This window comes from Gymnodraco acuticeps, unplaced genomic scaffold (assembly GCF_902827175.1).
Source record: "Gymnodraco acuticeps unplaced genomic scaffold, fGymAcu1.1, whole genome shotgun sequence".
NCBI classification, from domain to species: domain Eukaryota; kingdom Metazoa; phylum Chordata; class Actinopteri; order Perciformes; family Bathydraconidae; genus Gymnodraco; species Gymnodraco acuticeps.
In genome coordinates, this window is record NW_022991451.1 from 2444136 (window position 1) to 2468528 (window position 24393).

Below are 24393 nucleotides of genomic sequence, written 5' to 3' on the forward strand. Positions count from 1 at the left end.
CATGTAATGCTTAGTATTTTTCCAGGAAGGCGAAAAACATATTGGCAATGTTTCCTAGAAGACAGTGACGCTGCACTGAGCTGGAATTTCCTTCAATGAAACTACATAAAGTAGTTCAGCATCAGTGGAAACGTCCCCATCCGTGTGAATGAGATCAGTAGATTAACCCCAGCCACCCCCCCCAAACCGCTCCCCCCACCCTGCCATTGGTTCCTTCCCCCCCGCCCCGCCCCGCCTCTGCTCCAGCCTTTAGCCGGGCCACCTTTAATACCGCTGCACTACAGCCGCAGCTCCAACAGGAGACATAGTGAGACGGACTGGTGCCGCTGACCGGGGACAAGCTTACTGCCCCTACACAGAGAACAGGCGCAACAAGGAACACTGCGGGAGGATCACTTTGTACCGGCACACACCCTTCATGTTATGGGATTAAAGCGCACAAAGACACACACCGGTGCGTAAAGTTGATGCGCTGATCCGCTGCTCCAGAGAACATTACCACTGAGGTCCAGCAGAGTCTTTGTCTGCGGAGGGAGAGCTGTGCAGCGCGGCTGGAGACATCGGGAGGCTCCCTGTGAACGCGCCACATGCGTGTGGAAGATATGGATTTGCTTTGGCTATAGCCCAGATGTGCCGCGGTTTTTTTATATTTAAATATTCATTTTTTCATCCTTGGACTGTGTGCGTGGTGACATTGTTAGATTGTATTTCTCTTTAACGAGCGAAGAGATATCAAGACTAAATCGTGCGGAATTACAACCATGAACTGTGTTGTCAGTTTGGTACACATCCTTTTGGCAGCGGTTCTTCACCTATCCACAGTAAAGGTAAGCCTTTCATGTTATATTGATATCATTCATTTTACTATTTCACACGTGCTTTACCAGCTTTCTCTATTCTCAGTGGTTTTAGATAGTGAGTTGCCAAACACTGCTCACATGCACAGAGAATAAACATGCAGGGAACATTTTCTAATCATTATAAATAAAAAGTAAAAATGTAGATTATTTAATATAGTTTTGTTACATTATACACTATCAGCATTTTCTATATAAAAGCCTTCTTTCTTACTTTGTTCTAACCTCAAAAAGTCCATCAAAGATCAGCATGGTTATAGTTTGCTTTATACATGCAAAGAGAAATAAGTATCTTAATTTGCAAGACAATACAATTATGAGCACTGCAAATACACTTTTTATCTGGCTTCTCCAAATAGTGCTTGCTGGATTACCCTTTAGGATTCTCCAAAAGTTTCTTGGTCATTGCCAAAAAATATAGGCTACAATATGGTTGCTTTAAACTGGGAGATTTGTGAATGGCGTTGTACAGTCAGTCCCCCGGGGCTCCAGGGCTCAGTGTTCCCACGGGGATCCGGCAGTGCGAGGCCGAGCCCTCCCCCGGCACGGCTCCCCGCAGGATGCCCCCTCGCTCCCACACAGGCCGATCCGCTTTCTCACGCAATCCCTGCGCCGGTTGCAGCAGCCACCACATAAGGTGAACGGAGCTCTGCTTGGGGGCCGGTTCCCCAACGTCATCTTTTTTTTACTATCAAAATAAAGGCCGGTTCCCGTTAGTCCTTTCAAAATAAAACTATATGTCTTGAAACCCTATGAATTGAATGCTTGTAACCAAATGTCCTCTCCTGTTGCTTTAAAAGAACGTATTTTGAATATTGCTAGGGTTTATTTATTTCTTCTTCAAATTATCTACTATGGAATTATATCTGTAAACTGTGACTTATATTTCCACATTTCAAATAAGTGTTTAGCATTTCAATGTTAATGTCTTTCTGTTCTCTTTTGGTAAACATACATTACGATAAACTGGTTGCAGTGCTTTTATTTTGAAAGTCAAGCAGCCTCACTCCTGAGCTGCTTGTCTGACCATCTGATGAATGAAAAAGGTATAATGGAGAATAAGGCATACAACAAAAACATTTACACATTTATCCAGATATACATTATAGTTATGATTGTAACAATTTGATATAATCCTAAATTAATAAACTGAATTAAAAACCTTTATTCTTTGTTGTACTTCAATTAGTTTAGTCAAAATAAATCATTTGGGTTTCATAGATGCATGCAAATATGAAATATCTAACACCTGGTCTGATGTGCATCTCTTACAGACTGCCAGCATTACCAAGGGAGCGGAGAAGAGTAAAAATGAGGGTAAGTTTCCACAGAGCTGTTTGAACTCTTCTTCTTTTCCGCTGTGTGCATGCAAGATGAACAGGGCCACCTAGTGGACATGGGCTGTACATTTACTGTACTAGGCCTCAGATTTACTTAGTTTAAAACAAAAACAGTTTGACATATGGAAGGGATATGTAGGTATTTGTGTAGGCTGAGTGAGGATTGTTTTTCTGTCCCAAGCTGAGAAGAATCAAAGTTTCCAGCGGTGAAAGGTCTCACTGGGGACTTTGGAGTCGCCATAAAAAGTGCTGCAGATTTCAAAACAAGAATACATGGGAGAGAAAAGGAAGTCAATGCCTCAGCAATAACTGGGAGTTATTATATGTTTCTACTTTCTCTTCTCCCAACAATCTATGGTGAGATATCAGTCGATACACGAGCAGTCAGCCTTGGTTCAATGCCGCACTCGTGTTTGTTTGAAAGTGATACTGTTGTGTGAGGCCAAGGTTGGTTGGTCTGTTGGCTGGTGATGGATGGAGACACTGATTAGTCTTTACACACAGCATCAGTGGACAGGTTGTGGGATGGATTTTAGTGTTTGTAAAGGAGACAAACACACACACTGTGATAAGGTAGTGGCCTGGTTATATCTGGGGAAGAGCTCTGAAATGAATAACATTGGTACGCAAACATCTGGTGCTCGAGTAACTTTTTGGGGTAGAAGGATGGTGTTGGAATAAATTAGTTTACACTTATTATTAATTTTCGGAGCCTTTCCATCTCGGGGTTAGGGTAATTTAACCTAGGAATTTTACTTGGGTCATGTGATAATGATGGAAACCATGAGATGGAGTTGAAAGCTCCATCAAAACCCAATGCCCCGTGCTGATTGTTAACAGTGTGGCTCATTCATGTGTCTCTAATAGTGTTGGGACATGAATGGAGATAAATAGCACAGGGGAAGGTTATATATCAGACCGCACACATAATACTTGTTTGTTTACTGTTTTTTGTATGAATAGAAACATGTATAACCAGAGTAACTGTTACAGGCTGATGTAAGACAGAGCAAATGTTTGCAACCTCTGTCAGGAGGTAGAACCAGTTGAGTGTGTTGACATGAGGCTCGTGAAGTAAATCCACCCAGCAGGTGCTAATGATTTAGCTGCTCTTTGCAGCTGGCCTGGAGCCAGAACTGCATTTTTAATCTTTTTATTATTTGTAAATCTGATGTAACACCTAAGAGTCTGTAAAGTCACCTTATCAAGTTTCAGGTAAAGTAACAACATGCCCAAGCATCAATGTGGGTATTATTTGTAGCATTTCTTTAAATCATAAAGCTCCCACAGTCTGTCTGCAGCGTTAGTCCAGAGGCAGAGCCGGCACATGGGGTGGGCTTCCCGGGGTCACATGTCAGAGGTGGACCCTGGCGCCACAGAGCCTGAGGTCATGGCTGCTCTGACTAACCAGGGGTCAGGAGTTAGCTGGGGGTTGCTGGGAACCTCGTCTAATGGACTGTGGGACGGATTATTCTGGGCTGCGCAAGGAACAGAAATACAGAGGGGGCAGGGCACTCATTAGGCTTGAGCTCGGTATTAAAGGGTTCTGTCGGACATAGCTATCACAATTAATTCTGTTCTTTATCTTCAATTATTACTTGATGCTTGTGTTTCATGTCAAAACTTTGCTTTGCACTCTTCCTGCAGTGGATATACCTTAATTTCACTGTGACAAAACGGTGTGCTAACTAAGTGTTGCTTCTCCATACCAACTATGTTGCTGCTTCAGTGTAATAATTGCCACTCAAATATTCCATAATATCTGCCATTGCACTTATTGGCTTATCTACTCTATAGTCACATGGTCATATTTCCCTAGTTATCTACTCCTTAATGTAGATTTATCTTATTTTATGATCTTTTTAACACTTGCACACATTACTGGGAGTTTCTTAGAGCATTGTCAAACATGTCATGTATTTTCCCACCAAACAGTTGACAGTTAAGATTTTCACCACCACAAAAAAGTCATTGGTGTCCCAAGCCACAGATCTGTGGAGCTGCTTAATGAGCTTGGTATGCTATTTGGCATCACCTAGGTATAAATAGCTGTGTTGTAATTATTTCCACATTTGAAAGAAAGGGGCTGAATTCTTTATTACATAATATAATATAATATTTACTTTCCACAGAGGCTTCTTCGGTTTCCCCAGTCATCCCTCTCATAGATGTCTTCACTAAGAGTTTGTGTCAGCCCAGGGAGGTGCTGGTGGACATCTTCTCGGAGTATGCGGAGGATACGGAACACACCTACATTCCCTCCTGCGTGGTGCTCAACCGCTGTGGAGGCTGCTGTAGCGACGAAGCATTGGAGTGTGTTCCTACGGAAACACACAACGTCACGATGGAGGTGAGCATGGGGGGAGGACATCATATAATAATCTTCAGGTTCATAATTGTATTTTGTCTCTCTACTGTGACACGTCTCCATGCTTTAATGTTCAAAAGCTCTTTATTTTTCTCATTCACCCTCTGCCTGAAACCACAGCCCAGTCTGCTCTGATTGGTTTGCTGGTTCTCTAGCCAATAGAAGCGCCCTGTTAAAATAGTGATGTAATTATGTTGCGGAAGTCACAAAGGAGTTAAATGGAGGCATTTAAGGAGGATACTGTAACAGTATACAGGAAAGGGAAACCCCAAAAAGCATAATAGGGCCCCTTTAAAGTTATGTTAATGTCCTGTTTATTACAGGACACTGTGTAATGTGTGCCCTTCACATAACACAAAAACATCACTTTTTTAATTTACACATTTAAGTGTGTCTTTAAGCACTTAATAATTTGTGTGACTAGTTAAACTAAGCTTATGGTTTTCATCAGCAGATGGACTTCAGTTGGTATGGCTCAGTCGTCACTATATGATCTATTTGAGTTGTAGGCTAACACATGACTGTAATTCCACACCTTGGTCCTTGTCACCACTGATCTATCTCTATGAATGCTTCAAACACTGATGAGGACCATGACATTGAGGGATTCAGAGAGCTAGTCAGAGGAGCGTGTGTTGAGATGATTAGGGTTAGTAGGTCTTCAGGCATTATGGATGTGGTCAGGCCAAGGTTTTGTTTTCTGCTCACTATGTGCATGTCTGAGACACAAACACAGAGCAGAGAAAGTGCGGCTGCGAGGCATCTCAGATATGTTGTTTACCTCCACACACGCTGTGTTTACAGCCGTGTCTGTGTGGTCAAACCTCTCCCTTCCTGCAGAAGATAGGAGAGTCCCACAGACAGGTCATGTCTGTGGTTACACAGCGGTCAGGGCTGTGCTGTTTAGACTGTCTGTTACCAAAAGTCATGTTGATGTTGTTTTAATCTAAACCTTGCCTCTGTTTCTCTTCAAGGTAATGCGTCATAGACCAATGGTAAAGAAAGGCACTATTCAATTAAGTTTCACAGAGCACAAATCGTGTATATGCAGGTAAGAGACTGCACACCTCACTCACAGTGACAGTGATGGAATAAAAACAAAATAATTAAATCATCTTCTTTTTAATTCATTTCAGACAAAAGCCAGATCTTCCAGTAAAGAAAGAATAGTAAGTACGTGTTTTTTGTGTTTTGTCATGTGTTTGATGAGTTTCTGTGGGGGTTCTGGTTGGTTGGTGGCTGGGAGCAGGGTCAGCAGCAGCTGGAGGCTGGAAGGAGCTAACTGTGCTAACAGCTGAGTCAGCAGAAAGGCTTTCTGACAGAAACTCTGTCTTTATGTGGGATGCACTGAATTAGTGTAGAAATAGTTTTAAGATGAAAAAGTAGGGCTCCTTCAAGTTGTGACAGCATCTTTTTCAAGTTGGGGTGAATATTGAATTCATATCTAGATCTGGGTTTACCTTTGAAATACTTTTAACTTTAGTTAAAAACTGTTTTTGGCAAAAATCCATTCAAGCTCTTTTCCTCCAAAAGGGGTAACATTTAGTATTACTGTTAATCCATAACAATTTGAATGAGTAATAAGATGTAATACATGCTTCTAGCTTCTTGAATCCTGGATAAACTGCACAGACCTTTCCAATTCCAGTTTAGTTCAAGAAAAAGTGACCATGAGTGGTGATGCCACAATTTAGGAGGTCAAAGTATGTCATCCAACTCAAACGCACTCATATGTTCCATCATGTGTCCTGTAGATGTTGGAGGTAGCGAGCTATCTTTACAGGGCTCTCACACTTTGAGCGTGCTCTTTTTATGGTGCCAGGGTTTAGTGCTTTATGGTGTGACTATAACAGCGTGAGTGATCGAGGCGTAGCCGCCCGGCTTCAGACCACCCTTGGCTGACTCCAGTTGCACAAACCTGACCCTCGGCCCTCTGTAACTTCCCCAGGCTAATCATAGCAACAGGTGTCATGCCGTTAACCTATTTTTATTTTAAGTGGTGTAAATAGAGGATGAGCTTTGAGGGAGACGTGCTGTAGATTGAGAGAACTCCCTCGCTGTCACAGCTGACACAGGGCAGTGTGTGTGTCGGACAGATGCATGCATGTGGTGTGTGTGTCTTCTGAGCGGCAGGTCAGCTCGGTAATTGGATAAGAGGGGGTGCGTGTGCCGATCGGCGGGATAAAACCTGACGGATTGGTGGAGGAGAGATTGGATCATGTTGGCTAAGTCCAACCCGTTTGTCATGGGACTCTGCTGATCCTGGGCCAGCCTTGTTGGGTGTCTGCCTGTCACTGTGCACGTAGGCAGCCAGGCAGTGGCAGGGTGGAGGGAGCAGGCAGTGACGGGAACATACGCTCCGGTACACCTTGCCCAGTGCTATCTTATTGATCACCCCCGCTAATGAGAAGATTAGGGCAGTTATGTTGGGTCATTAGCTCCCATGGTTTGTGGACTATATACTGAACTCCGCAGGGGAAATGTGCTCTTCTCTTCCTCCTGTGTGTCAGGAATATTGACCGGAAACCTTTTAAGTTAGTCTTTTGTAGACAGTTCACAGTGGTGGAAGGAATATTCAGACTTTATGCTTAAGTAAAAGTAGCAATACTAAATAGTAAAAATGCTCTGTTACAAGTAGAAGCCCTGTATTCCTTCTTTTTTTTTTTTTTTAAATAACTACAAAACAATCCATAAATCACAAAAAAAGGGAAAAAAAGTCTTGCATTAAATATCTTACTTAGAGGTAGAGAGGGTACAAAAGTATTGGGATCAAAATATATTTAAAGTAAGTAAAAGTACTCATTATGTGGCTTATTTACTATTTTGTATTTGCTAATAATCCCAGTAGTTGAGTAGAAGTATAATTTATCATAACAGTAACATACACAGATAAAGTACACACACTTTGAATACAAAATGAATCTTTTAAAATCACCTACCGTGGTGGTAGGTGTCATATCATTTTAATGTCCAATTTCAGATTTGGTTGATTCATATTACAGTACTCACATGTTGTGTGTTCTATTATGTAAACAATATCTGAGTCAAAAATATAATACTTGAGTAAATGTACTTGGTTACAATCCACCACTGCAGGTCCCATGTTTACCTGCTTATCTGCCCCATGATTTTCCTTCACTTCTAAATGAATTTCCCATGGCATATGTCACGTTATCTCTGAGTTATCTGTAAGGCTGTCTGCTGGACTGTACTGTGCTGCTCTGATAACTTCTACTTTCTGTTGGGGGTTTATCTGCCGCCATGTTTGCTTTTGTTCACGAAGATAGATGGCCACAGCGACAGTTGCAGTGCTACACACACGCGAGTAAGATCACTGCAGCCTTGACAAGTTCACAGATAAGTTCTGCTTTGGGTTGCTTTGCTCCTGTTTTTAAAAAAGGAGGCGATACAGGATTGATTCTGCAGATTGGTTGTACAGTTTAAGATCCGAGACTAAGCATAGTTCCATTTTGCCCCATAGCCACTCCCCCTATATATCTACTTCTGTCCTTGATGTGTCTCTGGCGTGACCTTCCATCTCATAAACTGAGCACTGTAACAGATACTGAAGCGGCTATAGTGTCTAGCTCAACGTCAAACTGTTAGATGCTCATTTCTCATCTCTGTGCCTCCCATGGGTGACCCTGCTGCCTCAGTTCACCCTTTAAGTTTAGATTGTAAAGTGTTGGGTGGAGTTGGCTCAGTTTGCTTTTGGCTCCAGCTGCTTGTTTTAAAAACGTGCAAACCCAGGCACCAACTTCTTATGCTGTCAAGTGTTCCCTCTGCTCCTACCCAACAAAAAGCTGTCATGTAAATAAAGACACAAACTCAGACTGCATCCAATACATTTTATTTTTAGATAGATAGATAGTTTATTCATCCCAAATTGGGAAATTGTTTTGTCACAGCGGCTGTGCATTTGACAAGTTAAACATTATTTAAAAGATAAAATAAGATACAAATATAACAATCATTTAAATTAACATTATCAGCAAGTATATACAAATGTACAATAGAAAAGACAAATATAATACTGAAAATAACTGAAAGGTTGACTTTAATTTAATGTTAGTTGAAAGCAATACTATTAAGTTTGAATACAGAATATTAGGTTCAACTTAATATTATTGCTTTCAACTAACCTAATACAGTTATGGGAAATGTGTTGACATAATACATTTAATTCAAGTCAATATTCAGTTTTTCCAGTGCACTAGAGCAGGGGTTCCCAAAGTGGGGGTTGTGAGATGATTTAAAAAAAAAATATATATATATATATTTTTCAGTGGCAGACTGGCCATCTCTATAATGTCCCCGCAGCGAGGCTCCCCCCGTTGATAATCCACTAGCGCAGTGTTTCTCAAACGTTTTCATACCAAGGACCTCTTAACCAATACAAAAACACTCACGGACCATCTAACTCCACAAATATCCAAAAACCATAGGCTTGCTCACCACTCCAACAGTACAACAAAGTACAGCCTAATAACTACAGCTTAACTTCTCTATATCGCCTCGTTCACACATTAAATCAACAATACAAATACAACTACAGATTATATAAGCATTTAGTTCAAATGCGATTAAAAATGCTCAGGTTTTACACCTCATATAAAATTTAGACTACATTTATTACTGAGTTTATGTCCGAGCCAACAGACTCACAGATCGTTGGCTACTGAGAGAAATGCAAAATGCATGTAGTACGACACAAGCCTCCGCTGTGGATTTTCAAAACAAAATACAGTAAAACTGTGGTCGCATGCCCAAGTTGAACTCTCTGAGGTCTAAGCCATATTTTCACATGTTAGGCTCGCCTGGGCTTTTTTTGTAAAAATGCGATTAAAATATGAACCTTGGTGACCATCGGGCAAAAATAAAAAAACGTTTATGCAGCCCCAACAACAGCCTCTGGTCTTCAACAGACTTCATGCAATGCTTCATTGTATGCATATATTAGATAATAATCTCTATCTCACTCCTAACACATCTAAATCTACTTCCAGCATGGATCAATGTTCATAAAACACATCCATTGTTTGTTCTAAAAACACATAGTTTTTCTAGAACAGATTGCAAATCAGTTTCAGGGGTCGCCAGTGTCTGGCACTGTTATTTTGGAGGTCGCGTCTGAAAAGTTTGGGAACCCCTGCACTAGAGTATCTAAATAATACACAATATACTGAATACTTGAGAATATACAATCTCACTAAGCTACAGAAATATATAGAATTATACTTCAGACACACATTACATTTACTTGGTTAATATGCTGTTATTTGTTGAAATATAATGTTGGGACTGAGTATTTTGGTGGAAGAGCAGGATAACAACAATAGAAAAAGTGATGTTGGCTTTCCTGGACTTTCAAGACTTTAGGACGATTTTGCATGAGTGTCTGTGTCTGCCCTTTTCTGCAGAATTCGCTCTATAGCTTAGATCTCTCTCTGTCTCTCCCTTTTTGCTTCCCTTGCAGCCACTGTGCGCCTTGCTCAGAGAGAAGAAAGCGCTTGTTTGTGCAGGACCCTCTCACCTGTAAATGTTCCTGCAAATTCACACAGTTAGACTGCAAGTCCAGGCAACTTGAGTTAAACGAAAGAACTTGCAGGTTTGTTTACCATACATACTCGATAAACAACGTGCCTTTAAACCCCCTTTATTATTTTCTCCCCCCCTACCTGTCTACCCATCTCTGTGCTTGCTGCAAAGCTTGTTCTCCTGCTGAGGAACGCATGCTTCTCCCTGCTTCTTGGTCCTGTGTTGGTGTTTGGGAATGTGGCAGCTCTGTGCTTCTCTGTGCTTGCATTGTGTTTTTGCGCAGTCACGTCAGATTTGTTCATTGTTTGATGTTTTTAGATCCAAATGTAGTTTGTATCCAGTCTGAATGCTCAAGATGTTATTGCTTGCATGACCCTATGTTATTATACCAGGGTTAGAAACTCCCAAACGTCTAGTTAGATTGATATATGTTTATGACAGAACGTTTTTCTTAGTTTAATAATGGACTTTATTTTAGCTAGATGAAAAAACACAATATATAAGGGAAAGGATTTTGTGGTTTTATAAGCTTAAGAGTGGAGCATTATGCATATAAAGGGTTGGTTAACCCATCTTTTCACACACTGGTATCTAGCTTTGCAGAGACTCGATGCTTAGAGATATCCACTTCGTGCCACCCTAATACAATAGTAGTGAATGTAATCTAATTTGGGATGCTGGAAAAATTGTCTTTATGCAGAAAATCCCCATCAGTTAGCTTTTTTCTCATACTGAAAAATCTCCATTTGCTGCTGAAGACTTTGATAAAAAGACAGAAAGCACCGGGGGGAGAAGTTAGTAAATGATGCACGTCTTTAGTGTTTTATTGCCATAGTTAAGCAATACAACAGTACATTGGAGACAAGACAGTGATAATATCTTAATCAATCTGTGAGGGAGTTTTAATCTGGCTTTGTTACCAGTAGACAATGAGTTTGTAACAATGTCCATGATGTTCCACTTTTCAAAGCAAAGCAGGTGTTCATGCTTCAGTGCTTAATACTTTTACTCGGAGGGGGTTTCACTCATTCTGTACTGTTTGCAGCACAGCTGACAGAGAGGTGCTGCCCCTAGTTAACAAGGTCTCACTACCTCCCCTGACCCAACCACTTCCATAACCTCTGACCCCCCAAGCCCCCCCACCCCCCCCCCCCTGAGGGATCTCCCACACTGATTTGGATTTGCAGAGCCAACACACTCCTGGGTGAAGTGACCACTGAGAGGATTCTGATTGGTTGGTCAGTGGTCAGGAGAAATAGTGCAGGCTGACCTAAGGATGGGGGGGGATCTCTGGAAGTGGGGTTAGGTGCCCGTTCAACCTCACCACTTAAACCTACCCCCAATTCCAGCTATAACCCCCACCCTGAACCCAGAAAACACACACGTACTGTTTATGGCTTATTTAATTGAAAAGACCACACTTTCTTGTAGAAAAGGTACATTTTATATATAGCAGAAAAAGTACCAGGAGGTGCAAACTGACCCAGATCATACATCCCACAACCCCGACCCCCCCCTGACTATCCCCTTTTGCTTTTGCTCTGCCCCTGCCTTTATATAATCCCTCGTTTTGCATGGAGCAGTTGTGTGTGAGACATCGTGTTGATCATATTCTGAGACTAGGCTGTTTAAAACAAATATTCTGGCATCATCTAACCAGATTTGTTCCTTGTCTTCCACAGATGTGAGAGACCGAGGAGGTGAGACCAGCAACACTGTTATGAAGGAATTATTTTCTTGGCTCAGCACTTTGAAAACCTGAGGATGCATTCCCTGCCAGGACACGAAACGACAACGCAAGACAGGACATTCTTAAACGCAACTCTTGCCAGTGTTTGTTTTCCGTATAAAGATATTAATATATATGTACATATACTATAAGTACATCGACAATGTGTATTGCTGCTACGTAAAAGAGACACTATTTAAAGCAAAACGAATGCGCCACTGGCGTGTGAACGGGAAATGTTTCAGTGGCGTTCTGCTCATGGGTAGAATTTGTAGAAGAGATTTTATGTGACATTTCACTGGATGCTGGTCTGCTGTGGATATCTTAAAAATATTTTTTAGTAACAAAAACGAGCAGTGCAGCAGGAGCCGAGCTCCCCCTCCAAACTCTGACAAAGGAGACTTGAAGAAGAAGAAGGAGGAGGAAGAAGAGCCTCTGTTGTACTTGAACTGAAATGCAGGTCCAAGAACTGTTTCCCTCTGAGACATGATGTGAAGCTTTGTCCCCACTGTATGGACCGACTCTGTGTGGAAACACACCTGGAAAGTCTCTCAGAGTTTCCTGAAGTAACTGTGGATGCAGGTGATGTGCCGTGGTGACGGATAAATGTGAAGATGACCTTCTTTCCTCGTGGGAGGGTTACGTGACAATGGCAGGAACTGAACCAAAGAGTAGCTCATGGGGAAGACTAGCAAGTACACATATTTTATGTTAAAAAATATGAAAATTAGGTTAGTGTTCAGGTTTTAAAGTTAATAAACCACTTCCTGGTTCTGGTTCCGCCTCCTTCATGTAACCCTTTCCTCGATTGGAAACCAGAGGTGTCTCTCTCTTTGTGCACAGAGTTTATCATTTACATTTTGAGGTATTGTGTTTCTTCTGTGACCAGGCTGTCTACAGGGATATTACTGTAGGTATATACGGAGACAAGAAGTGAACAGACAAGCTGATCACATCAGATCAGCACCTCACTGTACAAATCCACAAACTTCCGTATTTAATGGCTTTGTGTGTGTTCCAAAGAAAAAATCAGGCATCCACAGAAAACCTAAACGATCTGTATATACTTACTAGATATCCCTTTGTCTCGTACACTTCATTTTTATTTATAGAAAATCCTCAGTATTCTGCATACTGATATTTATATTCAGTGTTAAGGTTATTTTTTAAAGTGTATTATCGGAGATTGAATGGAGAACGCGTATGACTGTTGACTCCTTTTCTGTGGGAAAAAGGACCGATGCTTTGACATTCCTGATTTAAACTAAAGCTGTTCCTCAGCGGCAAGAGGGGTGGGGGAGGGGGATTATGGTGGGCCTGTTGACCGATATTAACCCCTACCACCAACATGTGCATGAATGATGCGCCAACACAGGTGTTTTTCATTTTGGACTGGGGACATGGACATGTGGTTTTGCACTTGTTGGCCCAAAGGCACATGGAAGACTGAAGTAGTCTGCTGCTCAGCTCGGACCTAATTTAGTGAAGACTGTCCAATCAGACGGGGGCCTCCAGTCTGACGGTGGTAAACTGGCACGGTGTCTCAATGACCTCAACCCAGCCTAATTCTTAAGTATTACACTGATGTGTGCTTCAGTAGCCACTTGGCACAAATTACCGTAATGCTACATTTTGACGAATGAGAAAAGAGCTTCCTCATTGATGAGCCATAATAGAGGAGAAAATAGGATATAAAGTTGGTAATGATGAAGAAATAGTATAATATAATTTAAAAATACTTTACAGATGTTTTATACTATATAGACTAATTTAAATGTAAGGTCACTGATGTGCCTCCATATATTATGTATATCATTTTCAATATATCTGGCTCAGATCGATGTTTGGGAGCTGTGCTTTTACATCTATTCTGATACAGTTTTTTCTAGTGGCGGAGGAAACAAATGAAAATAATCTATTTCTGATTTTATCTCAATTATATGTAGCCTGACAGTCATTCAAATGTACACTTGAAAAACTGAAACATTAACTTTAATATCCTCTTATATCAATATTTCACATAACTGTATTAGGTTAGTTAAACTTAATATTATTGATTTCAACTAACCTAATAGTTATGTGAAATGTGTTGACATAATACATTAAATGAATGTCAATGTTTCAGTTTTTTCAGTGTGTGAATGCTAATTGGACTAGCTCCTCAAACTTGAGTCCTTTTCCCTATAGAGAGGTTGTAGCTGAGCGTCGGTCTGCCACCCTCACACTGAGGCCTGAGCGTGTTCCCTGAACGCACCCTCCACTTCTCTGATGACGACAACATTCTATTTGTATTTAAAAGACTTTCTTGAGTTTGTACAGCCACACATTTTAGTATATTTTCACATTAATATATTTATTGCTGTAAAATGTTTTACAATATTAACTCTTTGTTGTTTTTAGTGTAAGTATTAAAACATAATATTTATTTTGAAAAAAAAAAAATCTGTTCTTATTATTGTCTTTGAAAGCTTGCGTTTTTAGTGTGAAAACCTTGTCGGATACAGCTGAGTGGAACATTACAGGACAAATATTTCACATCCTGTTGATCATTAACAGACATGATCTGTTGCCGGGTACAATAGTTTGTTGGTGTACATTTCCAGCAAAGTGTAGCAAGATATTTCTAAAAATAATTTATATGTGTTTGATATACTGTATTTTAACTGGATGGGATTACATCATAATTGTTTTATAATGCTACAGTAGTTTCCATTGTATTCTCATGTGCTACTGTTTTGAAGTCTACTTCAAAAAGTAGGTCTCTCAAAGTCATGTTGTAAACTGCAATTTGGCAAGACTGTCAATAATGTTTTTTTTTCTTTTTAAAAACAAGGACAACCTTTTCATAATCTCAACCAAGAACACAGTGTTTTCTGTACCTAAAACATAGGTGAAGTCTCTTTGACACCACCCAGAGTTTTCTGATGAGGGCAATGGAGGTCAAAGTGTTTGGCTCTGGCCTTAGTCATCTTGGCAGTGACAAGACCACCTGACTCCCAGTCTCATTCATAAATGCAGAAAGAGGTAGATCATTATTTGATTAGTTGAGTTTCAACCCAAAAATGACATTTAGAAAAAAACAACTGTTTTTTGTACCCGGCTATAAACATGTTTGTAGCGGCTGTCAAGTTAGCATTTTAGCTTGGGGGTCTGTGGGGATTGACTCCCTTTTGGAGCCGCCCCTTCAGGCCACTTGAGGAACTACAGTTTTTGGCATTTGGGTGTTGGCTTCGTCTTTCATCATTGGGTGTCCACAATCGTCCAGGTGCTGCCAAAAAAGTGGGCGACAGAAAGGACCAGGTCAGGTCACTCCCATAGCCAAAAGGCCGCTGGGGCACTTTGATGACATCACTACTCGTGCCAAAACATCTCCATCTTCCACCCAAAAAATAAATGTCAGTTCATGGTCGGGCTGTCGGTCACTAAACCGCACACAACTCCAGGATCTTTGAGCTGTGTGTGTGTATTGTGTGTGCACCTAGTAGGACTGTCAAAGGGTGGATGAGTTCCCCAATTCAACTGGGAAACCAACGGCCATCTATACCTGGAGAGAAGATCAACACCACCAGGGAAACAGCTGACTGAAACATAATGTATTACTATAGCACAGGGGTCGGCAACCCGCGGCTCTCGAGCCACTTGCGGCCCTTTAAGCCCTCTGCTCTGGCTCCCTTGAGCTTAGACAAAAATAAGAAGGAAATAAAATAAAAGTATTTGTAGGACTATTTATATTTTGTTGCATGGTTGAAAATGTTTCGTATCTTGTATTTTGAGGTGATACTGTGACACATAAATAAAAAACAAAACGGTTTTAATTAGGTCAACTAAAATATGCGTCACATCCTGCTACGGTCCCGCACCAGCGCCTTTTCAGCAGGCGAATAACCTGACCCCCGGCTAGATGAGCGAACTACTCTATCACACACACATACGGGTATTGGGCCGAGGGCGACACCGTACTTCCGGTATCCGCCGTTTTACGCGAGGTGCAAGCAGGCCAAGGGTTTAGCCGTACACCGTCTAGGTGTTGCTAAGCTTCCTGTACTGAATATTATAGTCTATTGCCTTAATCAATATCTAGTCAACTCTAAAATACCACATATATGGAATGGCATGATAATATTATTGTGACAAGTGGGGTATTCACCTGGTGTTTCCAGAAATTAGACGTAGATGCAGCCAAAATCGACGCAGTCTGTAAGGGCAATCTGACAACCCACACAGCTCTAGTTTACGCTGGTAACGACCTGGAGCACACCCCTCAAGTCCAGAGATGTAATCCGAAGACATGCAGCGATTTCTTCGGTCGTTAATTCAGAAAAAAAACCTAGTGCGCTCTGCCTTGCTACGTTAGCTAGCTGTTTATATTTTCAGTTCCAGGATATTTGCACCTCCATGAAAATGGCGTATTTATATATATATATATATATATATATGGCGCGTGTTGCATTGTGGGTAGCTCGTGACGTCACTGTGTGTGAAAGAATGGATAAATCAGCGCTGGGATAAATCAAAGAAAAGTACCGGAGGAACACAGGATTTAATTCTGTGTGGACAGAGTTATATGCTTTCACAGCAAACGATGCTGGTTTACCGGTATGTTTGATATGTAGAGAGAAGTTGTCAAAGGTGCTGCAGCCTTTACGTATCGAGGAAAAACACGGGAGAGGAAGACAGCTGACGATCTTCAGTCATAATTCAATGGGGAATGTAATTTATTTCAGAAAACACTTTTTGTTATATTCCATGGAATGCTCGTAACGTCCCGATAGCAATGAATATATTAAATGCTTTGACAATAAATACATACAAAATTAATTAATCTCTGGAAGCCGTAGTACTGTGCACAAACGTATCTCGTGCTCGTGCCCTCATTCGTCATGTGCGCGTTCGTGTGTGTTGGAGGAGGGGCTCTGTAAGGAAGTCTGAAGAAAGAGGCAGATTTTTTCCGGTTGTGTATTTTCAAATTCTAGCGCACTCGAGCTGGATTCTCCATTCTGGCTTTATCTGTTGTTTTGAACATTGCAGACTGAAGCTCAGCACTAACTTGTATACGTTCTTAAGCCAATACTGATCAACATCCCACCCTCCTGTGACCCATGGTTTGTCTGTCTCAGGGTTTCCGTTAGCCGGCAATTACCGTTTTTTAGCTGGTAACATTCATTAAAAAGAGGTAAATTCAAAACCTGCAGGAAACCAAAAACTGTTAATTTCAACGTTGAGCATCTTATTTACACAAATGTTTTTAACCACCTCCGATAAAGTGCAGTTTAAAGCCAGTCCTAGATTTTCGGTTGGAGGCAAGGAAGTGTATGGTAAAAAAATGTGTCATTAATATTTAAATTGAGATTTACAATAAATATTTTAACTGCTACTGTGTAAAGCTGTTAAAAAGCACCTTATTTGTTTGCAAACCAAATGTTATTGCACTTTTGTTCATAAAGCAGTACTTTTAAAATAAAAGTGTGCAATACACTACTTTTGAATTCATTATTTCATTTTAAGTTAATTATTGTTGAGGAACTATACTTGATTCATTTTGGGAATATTATTTTAGGACTTTTTTTCCGAGGATAGGGAAAGGGTTTAATGCGTATTTTAAATTGCGTCCGTACTAACCAAAATAGTATTGCCTTTTCACTTAAAATATCAATGTAACTGACTAAGAGATAGATATTTTGGTTTCTAGTTTACTCGATTCATCCCTGGCGAGTGGAAAGTCGAGCCCCATCACTGTTAACACTGTAAATCATTTCCTTTACGCCAAAGCTCTCATTAGTCAATCATAATTCAAGAATGGACTCAATGATGGAATGAGGAACACAGAACAGGGAAGTACGGATGAATGGAAACGTGTGTGTGTGTGTGTGTGTGTGTGTATGTGTGTGTGTGTGTGTGTGTGTGTGTGTGTGTGTATGTGTGTGTGTGTGTGTGTGTGTGTGTGTGTGTGTGTGTGTGTGTGTGTGTGTGTGTGTTGAATCATCATTTTTTCCCTAACGACAATGACATTTCTTCACAAGAATAAAATGATGAGCCAAGAAGTCTGAACGCGTCTCACTGGGAGTTAATGTCTACCAGCTGGACTGAACACTCTTACAACAGGAGGAGGAGGTGTGTGTGTGTGTGTGTGTGTGTGTGTGTGTGTGTGTGTGTGTGTGTGTGTGTGTGTGTGTGTGTGTGTGTGTGTGTGTGTGTGTGTGTGTGTGTGTGTGTGTGTGTGTGTGTGTGTGTGTGTGTGTGTGTGTGTGTGTGTGTGAGTGAGGAGCGGGGGGGGGGGAGAGATTACAGACAGAGTTTCCACCCCCTCCTCTGTGTGTGGTGTAACCTGCCTTATAATTTCCTGAGAAATGATTTCAGTGGAAAGTCACAGTTGGGAAACGTTCCTGCTGCAGCTTGGGACTACAGACTTTTCAAAAAGCTCTTTTAAATTAGGTTACTCGGTCATATAAAATGAACTGTGTGAACTGTTTTGGATGGGATATTTGAATGTGTGGTTTATTGACTTTCTAAATTATACAACAAGCTCCATATTTCCTTAGATTATGCCTCATCTGTGGGCGTTATTGTAGATAAGCTAAATGCAGATAAAAACGACATTCAATATCATATCAATCAATGATTTAGAGTAAGCCCCGTTCATAAAAATGTCTAATATATACTGTAGATACAGTTCTTATCACTGTTGCCAGGCTTGTGACTGTTCTTACACCTTGGCAACAAGCGACAAATGTAACAACTATTTTCAGACAAACACAGAGTTGTGTTGACTGCCAAGTCCTTAAGCAACACATGGGTCCAGCTGATCCCAGTGTGTGCATATTCGGCTGTTGTTTTTTCTGCTGATTACAGCAATTCATGCAGTAAAGACCGTCCCTCAGCAAAAGCAGTCTGTAACAAGTAGGTTCAAGACCTAAATGACCCTTTTAGCCACAGTAGCAGCTTGAGTTGAGTGAGCTGATGGTTAATGTTAGAGCTGGTTTATAAAAGACACTAGCAGAGCAACATGGTACAACAGTACAATAAGCACAGTATAAACTAGAGATACGTCAGACCAATAAATATAACTATTTATCTTTAAACATCTCACTACAGCTGAAACGAAACTAGTTCAATTATCTTATTATATGCCCCTTAAGACCTCTAATAGTCTGTTGTAGTGCACCATCAGAGTGTTGCAGTATATAGGGAGGCGTGTGGCGCAGTGGGTTGTGTGTAGGTGTTCGGATCAGGGGGTCACAGGTTCAAACCCCACTGCAGTCTGCATGTCGTTGTGTCCCTGAGACACTTCACCCCAAATTGCTCCTGTGGGGATTGTCCACAGTATTGAGTATGTAAGTCGCTTTGGATAACAGCGTCTAACAAGTAACGTAATGTACTGTACGTATATCAAAAAACATTCTCCTTGTCTCGTTATATCGCCACACATAAAAAAACTGAAACTTTAATTAAATGTATTATGTCAACAAATTTCACATAACTGTACTAGGTTAGTTGAAACCTAATATTATTGCTTTCAACAACCCTAATACAGTTATGGGAGATCTGTTGACATATATTTAATTAAAGTCAACGTTAAAGTTTTTTCAATGTACAAGGTGCACCTGCTCGAGGAAGCATCATTCTAACACATTCACACACCTACCCAACACATTCCGATGGATAGACGACCGCATTCCCTCACAGCTACAGTCGCCCCAGTTTAGATTTACTAACTATTTACTGTGCAAAAATAATTTACATTTACATTTAATCAATTATTGCCAAAAAACTTAATTAAGATGACAAATCTATGTAAAGCACAGGGAAATTAAATATAAATGTGATACAGTATGAAATTAAATGGAGCAGTACAGGCACACAACAAAGAATCCTGTGTACATGTGAGCATAGCTGGGTGACAGTTTGACGGTTTGTGCTGCTCTGAGATAAGTGAAGGGATGCTGAAGGAACTGAGATAATGCTAAGCTCATGCAAACCTCTGGCAAGCTGAGGGCTTCAACTCACTGCATCTCACACCCATATGGCCTGTGTCTGTGTGTGTGTGTGTGTGTGTGTGTGTGTGTGTGTGTGTGTGTGTGTGTGTGTGTGTGTGTGTGTGTGTGTGTGTGTGTGTTAGACCTGGCACACTGTGCAGGCTGGGAGTTAAACAAATGTGCCTGCATTGTTGTAGATAAGCTACATTAGTCTCAGTTGGGTGCACATACACACATGTGCTCTATTCAATTCACCTATGTACTTATGCTTATATACCCCAACACGTTACAATACAAGACCAGAGTAAGACGAAACCGATGAATACTGTCTAAAGCCCTTCCCTCCTACACGGTCTTTTATGAACAACTGGGATTGCACAAGTTGACCTCTTGCAGCACTGAGAAGCCTGAGAACTATGAGGAGCTTAGCCTCTTAATTTATTTACCCAGTTTGCCCCGGGGCTTCAGAGGGAGACTTCCAGTAGGAGAACCAATAAAAGACAGGGTGCACAAACAGTAAAGTGACTTCATCCACCAGTAAAGTGGAGGGTGATATACAGAGGCCAGGAGGGGTTAGAGGAACTCAGCATGTGAGGTGAAGCTTGATGGACTTCTTTCGTTTTTTATATGTTCCATGACAGCTGTCCTTTAAAGAGGATATGTTGCGCCCTGGCTCAAAAGGCCACAACAAAAAGGAGACACAACATGTCAACGGGTAGAAAAAAGGTGTTTATTTGCACAAACAGTTCAAATCAAGTACGGTGCATACTCATCAGAGCCGGGTGCCTGCAGGAGAAAACAGAGAGAGCACAGAGAGGAGCAGAGAGGCTCTAAATAGCTGCAGGACACCAGACCCAGGTGCCCTGAGTCACTGCAATCAATGCAATCACTGGAGCCAATGCAGCACAGACAGAACAGCCACACCCTCTCTACTCAGGGTTCATACACTTTCTCACCAATGACTTTTCAATGACTTCTCCATGATCTTTACCTAATTTTCCATGACCGAAAAATATTACTCTTTCTCAGCGGTACCACTGAAAAGGGTTTCTTTTAACATGGAACAGGAAAATAAGGTCTGCATATGAAACATGTTGTGCCTATCTAAAACAAATCAAATACTAGCTTCTACACGCTTAAAGCAACTGTAGTCAGGGATGCAAACTCATCAGGTATGAAAAAGGTGACAAGGAACCGAGCCCCCCGACCCCACAGAATATCGGCTTTAAAATGAGGAATAACAGGATTTTAGCAGTCAGATCAACTAAAGCAGCAGGTAATAATAACAGAAACGCTAAAGCGTCACATCTAATAGAAATATATAAAAACATTTATTTTAATTGTGTAGCAGTCAGTTTATAATTTTGGCAGCACTGTTGAGCATTTTGAAAATGTATTTTCATGCCTCTGTGCAAAGCTTAGCCTTTCTATCTTTATAGCCAGTGGTGTAAAGTAACCAAGTTCATAAACTCAAGTACTATACTTGGGTAAAATGTTGACATACTTTTGACTTTACTTAAGTATTTCAATGTTTTGCTACTTTGTTATTTTACTCCTCTACACAGGGCCGCCCCTCCCTACAGGCCAATCACGCAGGCTGCATGGGGCCCCGCCTTGCGCAGGGGGCCCCGCCCAGAGGGCCTCAGCTGCTGTGCGCAGTTCTCCGCTCAGTTCTCCGCACATCCCCCGTGAGAGTGAGAGGTGACAAGGGGAGCACGTCTGTAACCCGACACCGTTGTAATGTATCGACATCTGACCAATCACGGCTTTGATACGGCCACTAGTGCAGGTGAAGAGATGTCGGTGAAAAGACAGTTTCAGTCCGGCGCAAAAAACAAAACATGAATAAACTAGAGCATCACTCGAAGGTGGGTTATTGTATGAGTCAAATGTACAACTTGCGAATGTTGTATAAGTCAAATTACCAATTGCTGCAATTCAGGACATGAAGAAGGCAGTCTCTGCATAGCATATAGGCTAATGGAGATGCAGTTATTTCCAGCATTCTTTATTTACCATTCATTTAAGTATGTTATGCCTTTTATCTGCTAATGTACAGGAGGAAGAGTGATACACTGTCTGTCTAGTTGGCTTACATAACAGTTAAAGTTTACAGCCTAAAAAACATGGAGCATTTGTTCCCCTTTTATTCATTTTTATGTCAATTTGCACATTTCATGGTGATGCTCAGCCTCTCCCCTTAACTCCTAACAGTCATCATCATGTCCAACCCAGTCTCACAAAAAAACGTGTAATAACTACGTTGGTCCACAACGTAGGACGTAGTATATCTACAAAAACGCCTCTGAAATTGTAAGATGCCTACGTTTTTTTTCACCAATGGCTGGCTTCTATGTCACGTGATCTTCAAATTTCTCCCTGCAGAAAAAAAAACATGGCCGACCTTCGTTTTATTCTCGGTGTAAAATGCCTATTTTAAGGTTAGTTTGGTCATTAAAATGCGTTTTGATGTCATTTCATGCGAGAAATATGAGTTGTTATTTAAGATTATGTGTGCAGTGGGTGTACATGATCTTTAGTTTGCTAGTTATTACGAAGATTACTTCAGGAAATTGTGTCCATTCAACGTTTTCATTGTTACCAAGATGGTTGCCAGGGACGCTGCTATCGATATTATTTCTGTTATGTTGTGTAAAATGGTGTTATCTTTATTGCTACCCCCTTCCCCGTCAATGTATAGTGTTGGTCCACAGTGCAAACGTATTAGTTATTAGCTAGACTTTTATTTAGCATCTCAAAACACATGTAAACAGCTTCATGCCCGGGAGGCGAAGATCGGCAGTCCGGCTCACTAAAATGTCCGTGCAGAACATTACCCATGAAATGGGATGGGACCACGGCAGACTGTCCAAAACTGGATTTGAACGGGTCCACCCCGTCCCCCCCTCCCCCACCCCGTCCCCAGAACTACACATGCTGGCACGTCTCTACTGGGAATTGTAGTTTTAAAAGACGTTTTCATATTTCCCATAATAAGTAGTTGCCAGTATTAAACTGTGTACATCCCTGGAGGACAGAGGGTGTCGTTTTTCTCATACTGATATTCTGAACAATCTGTGCTGTTGCATTTGCTGTAAAGTGTCTCTACTGTAGGCTAATTTTATTATATGTACAGCACTTTGGCTCGACCAAAAATCGTTTATAAATGTGCTATATAAATAAAACTTGATTTTATTTGATTTTGGAGGTTTAGGGGATAGGAAACACTCAAATTTAAAAAATATAATTAATAAATGGGTGAAAATTGCTTGTGCCCAATGGGCAGCATTAATATATACCCACACGACAGCTAAGGTCAGAAGAGCTTTATTTAACAGCTGGTCTTATGTCTGTGACCCCTCCTGTTGTTCATTGATAAGCCTGAAACATGCACTTGTCAAGGTTCAGAGGCACATTTTGCAAATCTGGCAGTAGCCATCGATCAGCTTAAGATAAGATATACTTTATTGATCCCAAGTTGGAAACATTTGCGTTACATCAGCATGTGTATAGTTGTACATATGCAGTGGTGTTTATTTGTAAATCATTTAGTATAATCACACAAATTCTGTGTTTTATATTTAATAATTCTCTGTTCTTTATTTATTGATTGTTCAATACCTGACAAGGCCGGAGATGAAAAACTTGGGTCACAGGTTCCTCAACAGTGCATCACAAGACATCTTTCAATATTTGTGTACCTCCACCATTAAATTGTCATATTCTGCACATTTCTTATACTATCTACATCTTATAAGAGTATAATACATATGTATAATATCAGTTAAAATAAGTGCTTCAACATAGTTAACATTCCTGGAGGTATACACAACGTTTTACATTCATTGCATAACTACACCATTTGTGAATATGTCAATAAACCTTAGAAAATCTTGAAAGGGATGTGCAAAATAGTCATTATATACAGTCTTTAATTAACTATTAGTAGAGAATAACGAGTAATGAATATACTTTATAGGGATTCTATTAATGTCTAATAATAAAAATAATGAAATTCAATAACATGCTTTAACCACTAGGTGTCCCTTTATATCAGGTGTGCAAGTTTATGGTGTAAATACAGCCTATCTACCAATTGGATCAAATATAAAAGTCAGCCGAATTAGTGTTGATACTGCAAGGAGATGTATTGTGTGAAAATAAATGTAAGATGTTGTTTAATTACTGATATATTTATGATCCATGTCACGTTTCCAGTTCATCATGTTTGTCTCATCAGGGCTCTATAAATAGAGAACTACAGCAGATATGTAACATTTAATGCAGCCGAACCGTGTATTACAATGCCGTTATGTGATGACTTTCAAAGAGAAAAGCAGTGGACCAACACTAATAACGGTGTTGGTAACGGAAAATTACGTATCTATTGTGGTGATTGACATTATTCACCCACGGATCTATGGGTTAGGCCAGGGTATTGTTCTGCACGGACATTTTAGTGAGCCGGACATCCTGTCTCCGCCGGTCCGATGTGTTTTGAGATGCTAAATAAAAGTCTAGCTTGTACCTTTGATTTTGTTAAACTAATAGTCCACAGTGCAAACGTAGGCCTAACACTATACATTGA

At 40.7% G+C, this 24393-nt stretch overlaps 1 protein-coding gene across 1 annotated transcript; it reads left to right on the forward strand.

Annotated features, from left to right (window-relative positions):
• The first annotated feature begins 293 nt into the window (after positions 1 to 293).
• vegfaa (vascular endothelial growth factor Aa) lies at positions 294 to 14274 on the forward strand. The gene is made up of 7 exons (XM_034196532.1): positions 294 to 827; positions 2132 to 2174; positions 4330 to 4547; positions 5540 to 5616; positions 5702 to 5734; positions 10042 to 10173; positions 11786 to 14274. The coding sequence occupies exons 1-7, from the start codon at positions 762 to 764 to the stop codon at positions 11805 to 11807; spliced, it is 591 nt and encodes a 196-aa protein (XP_034052423.1). The 5' UTR covers positions 294 to 761; the 3' UTR covers positions 11808 to 14274.
• The last annotated feature ends 10119 nt before the right edge of the window (positions 14275 to 24393 follow it).

What these genes read in the sequence shown, in the direction of transcription:
- vegfaa (XM_034196532.1), top strand. Translation starts at nt 762, where the DNA reads ATGAACTGTGTTGTCAGTTTGGTACACATCCTTTTGGCAGCGGTTCTT. An exon ending in CTTCCAGTAAAGAAAGAATA is followed by an intron (nt 5,735 to 10,041) that starts GTAAGTACGTGT and finishes CTTCCCTTGCAG; the next exon opens with CCACTGTGCGCCTTGCTCAG. An exon ending in TTAAACGAAAGAACTTGCAG is followed by an intron (nt 10,174 to 11,785) that starts GTTTGTTTACCA and finishes TGTCTTCCACAG; the next exon opens with ATGTGAGAGACCGAGGAGGT.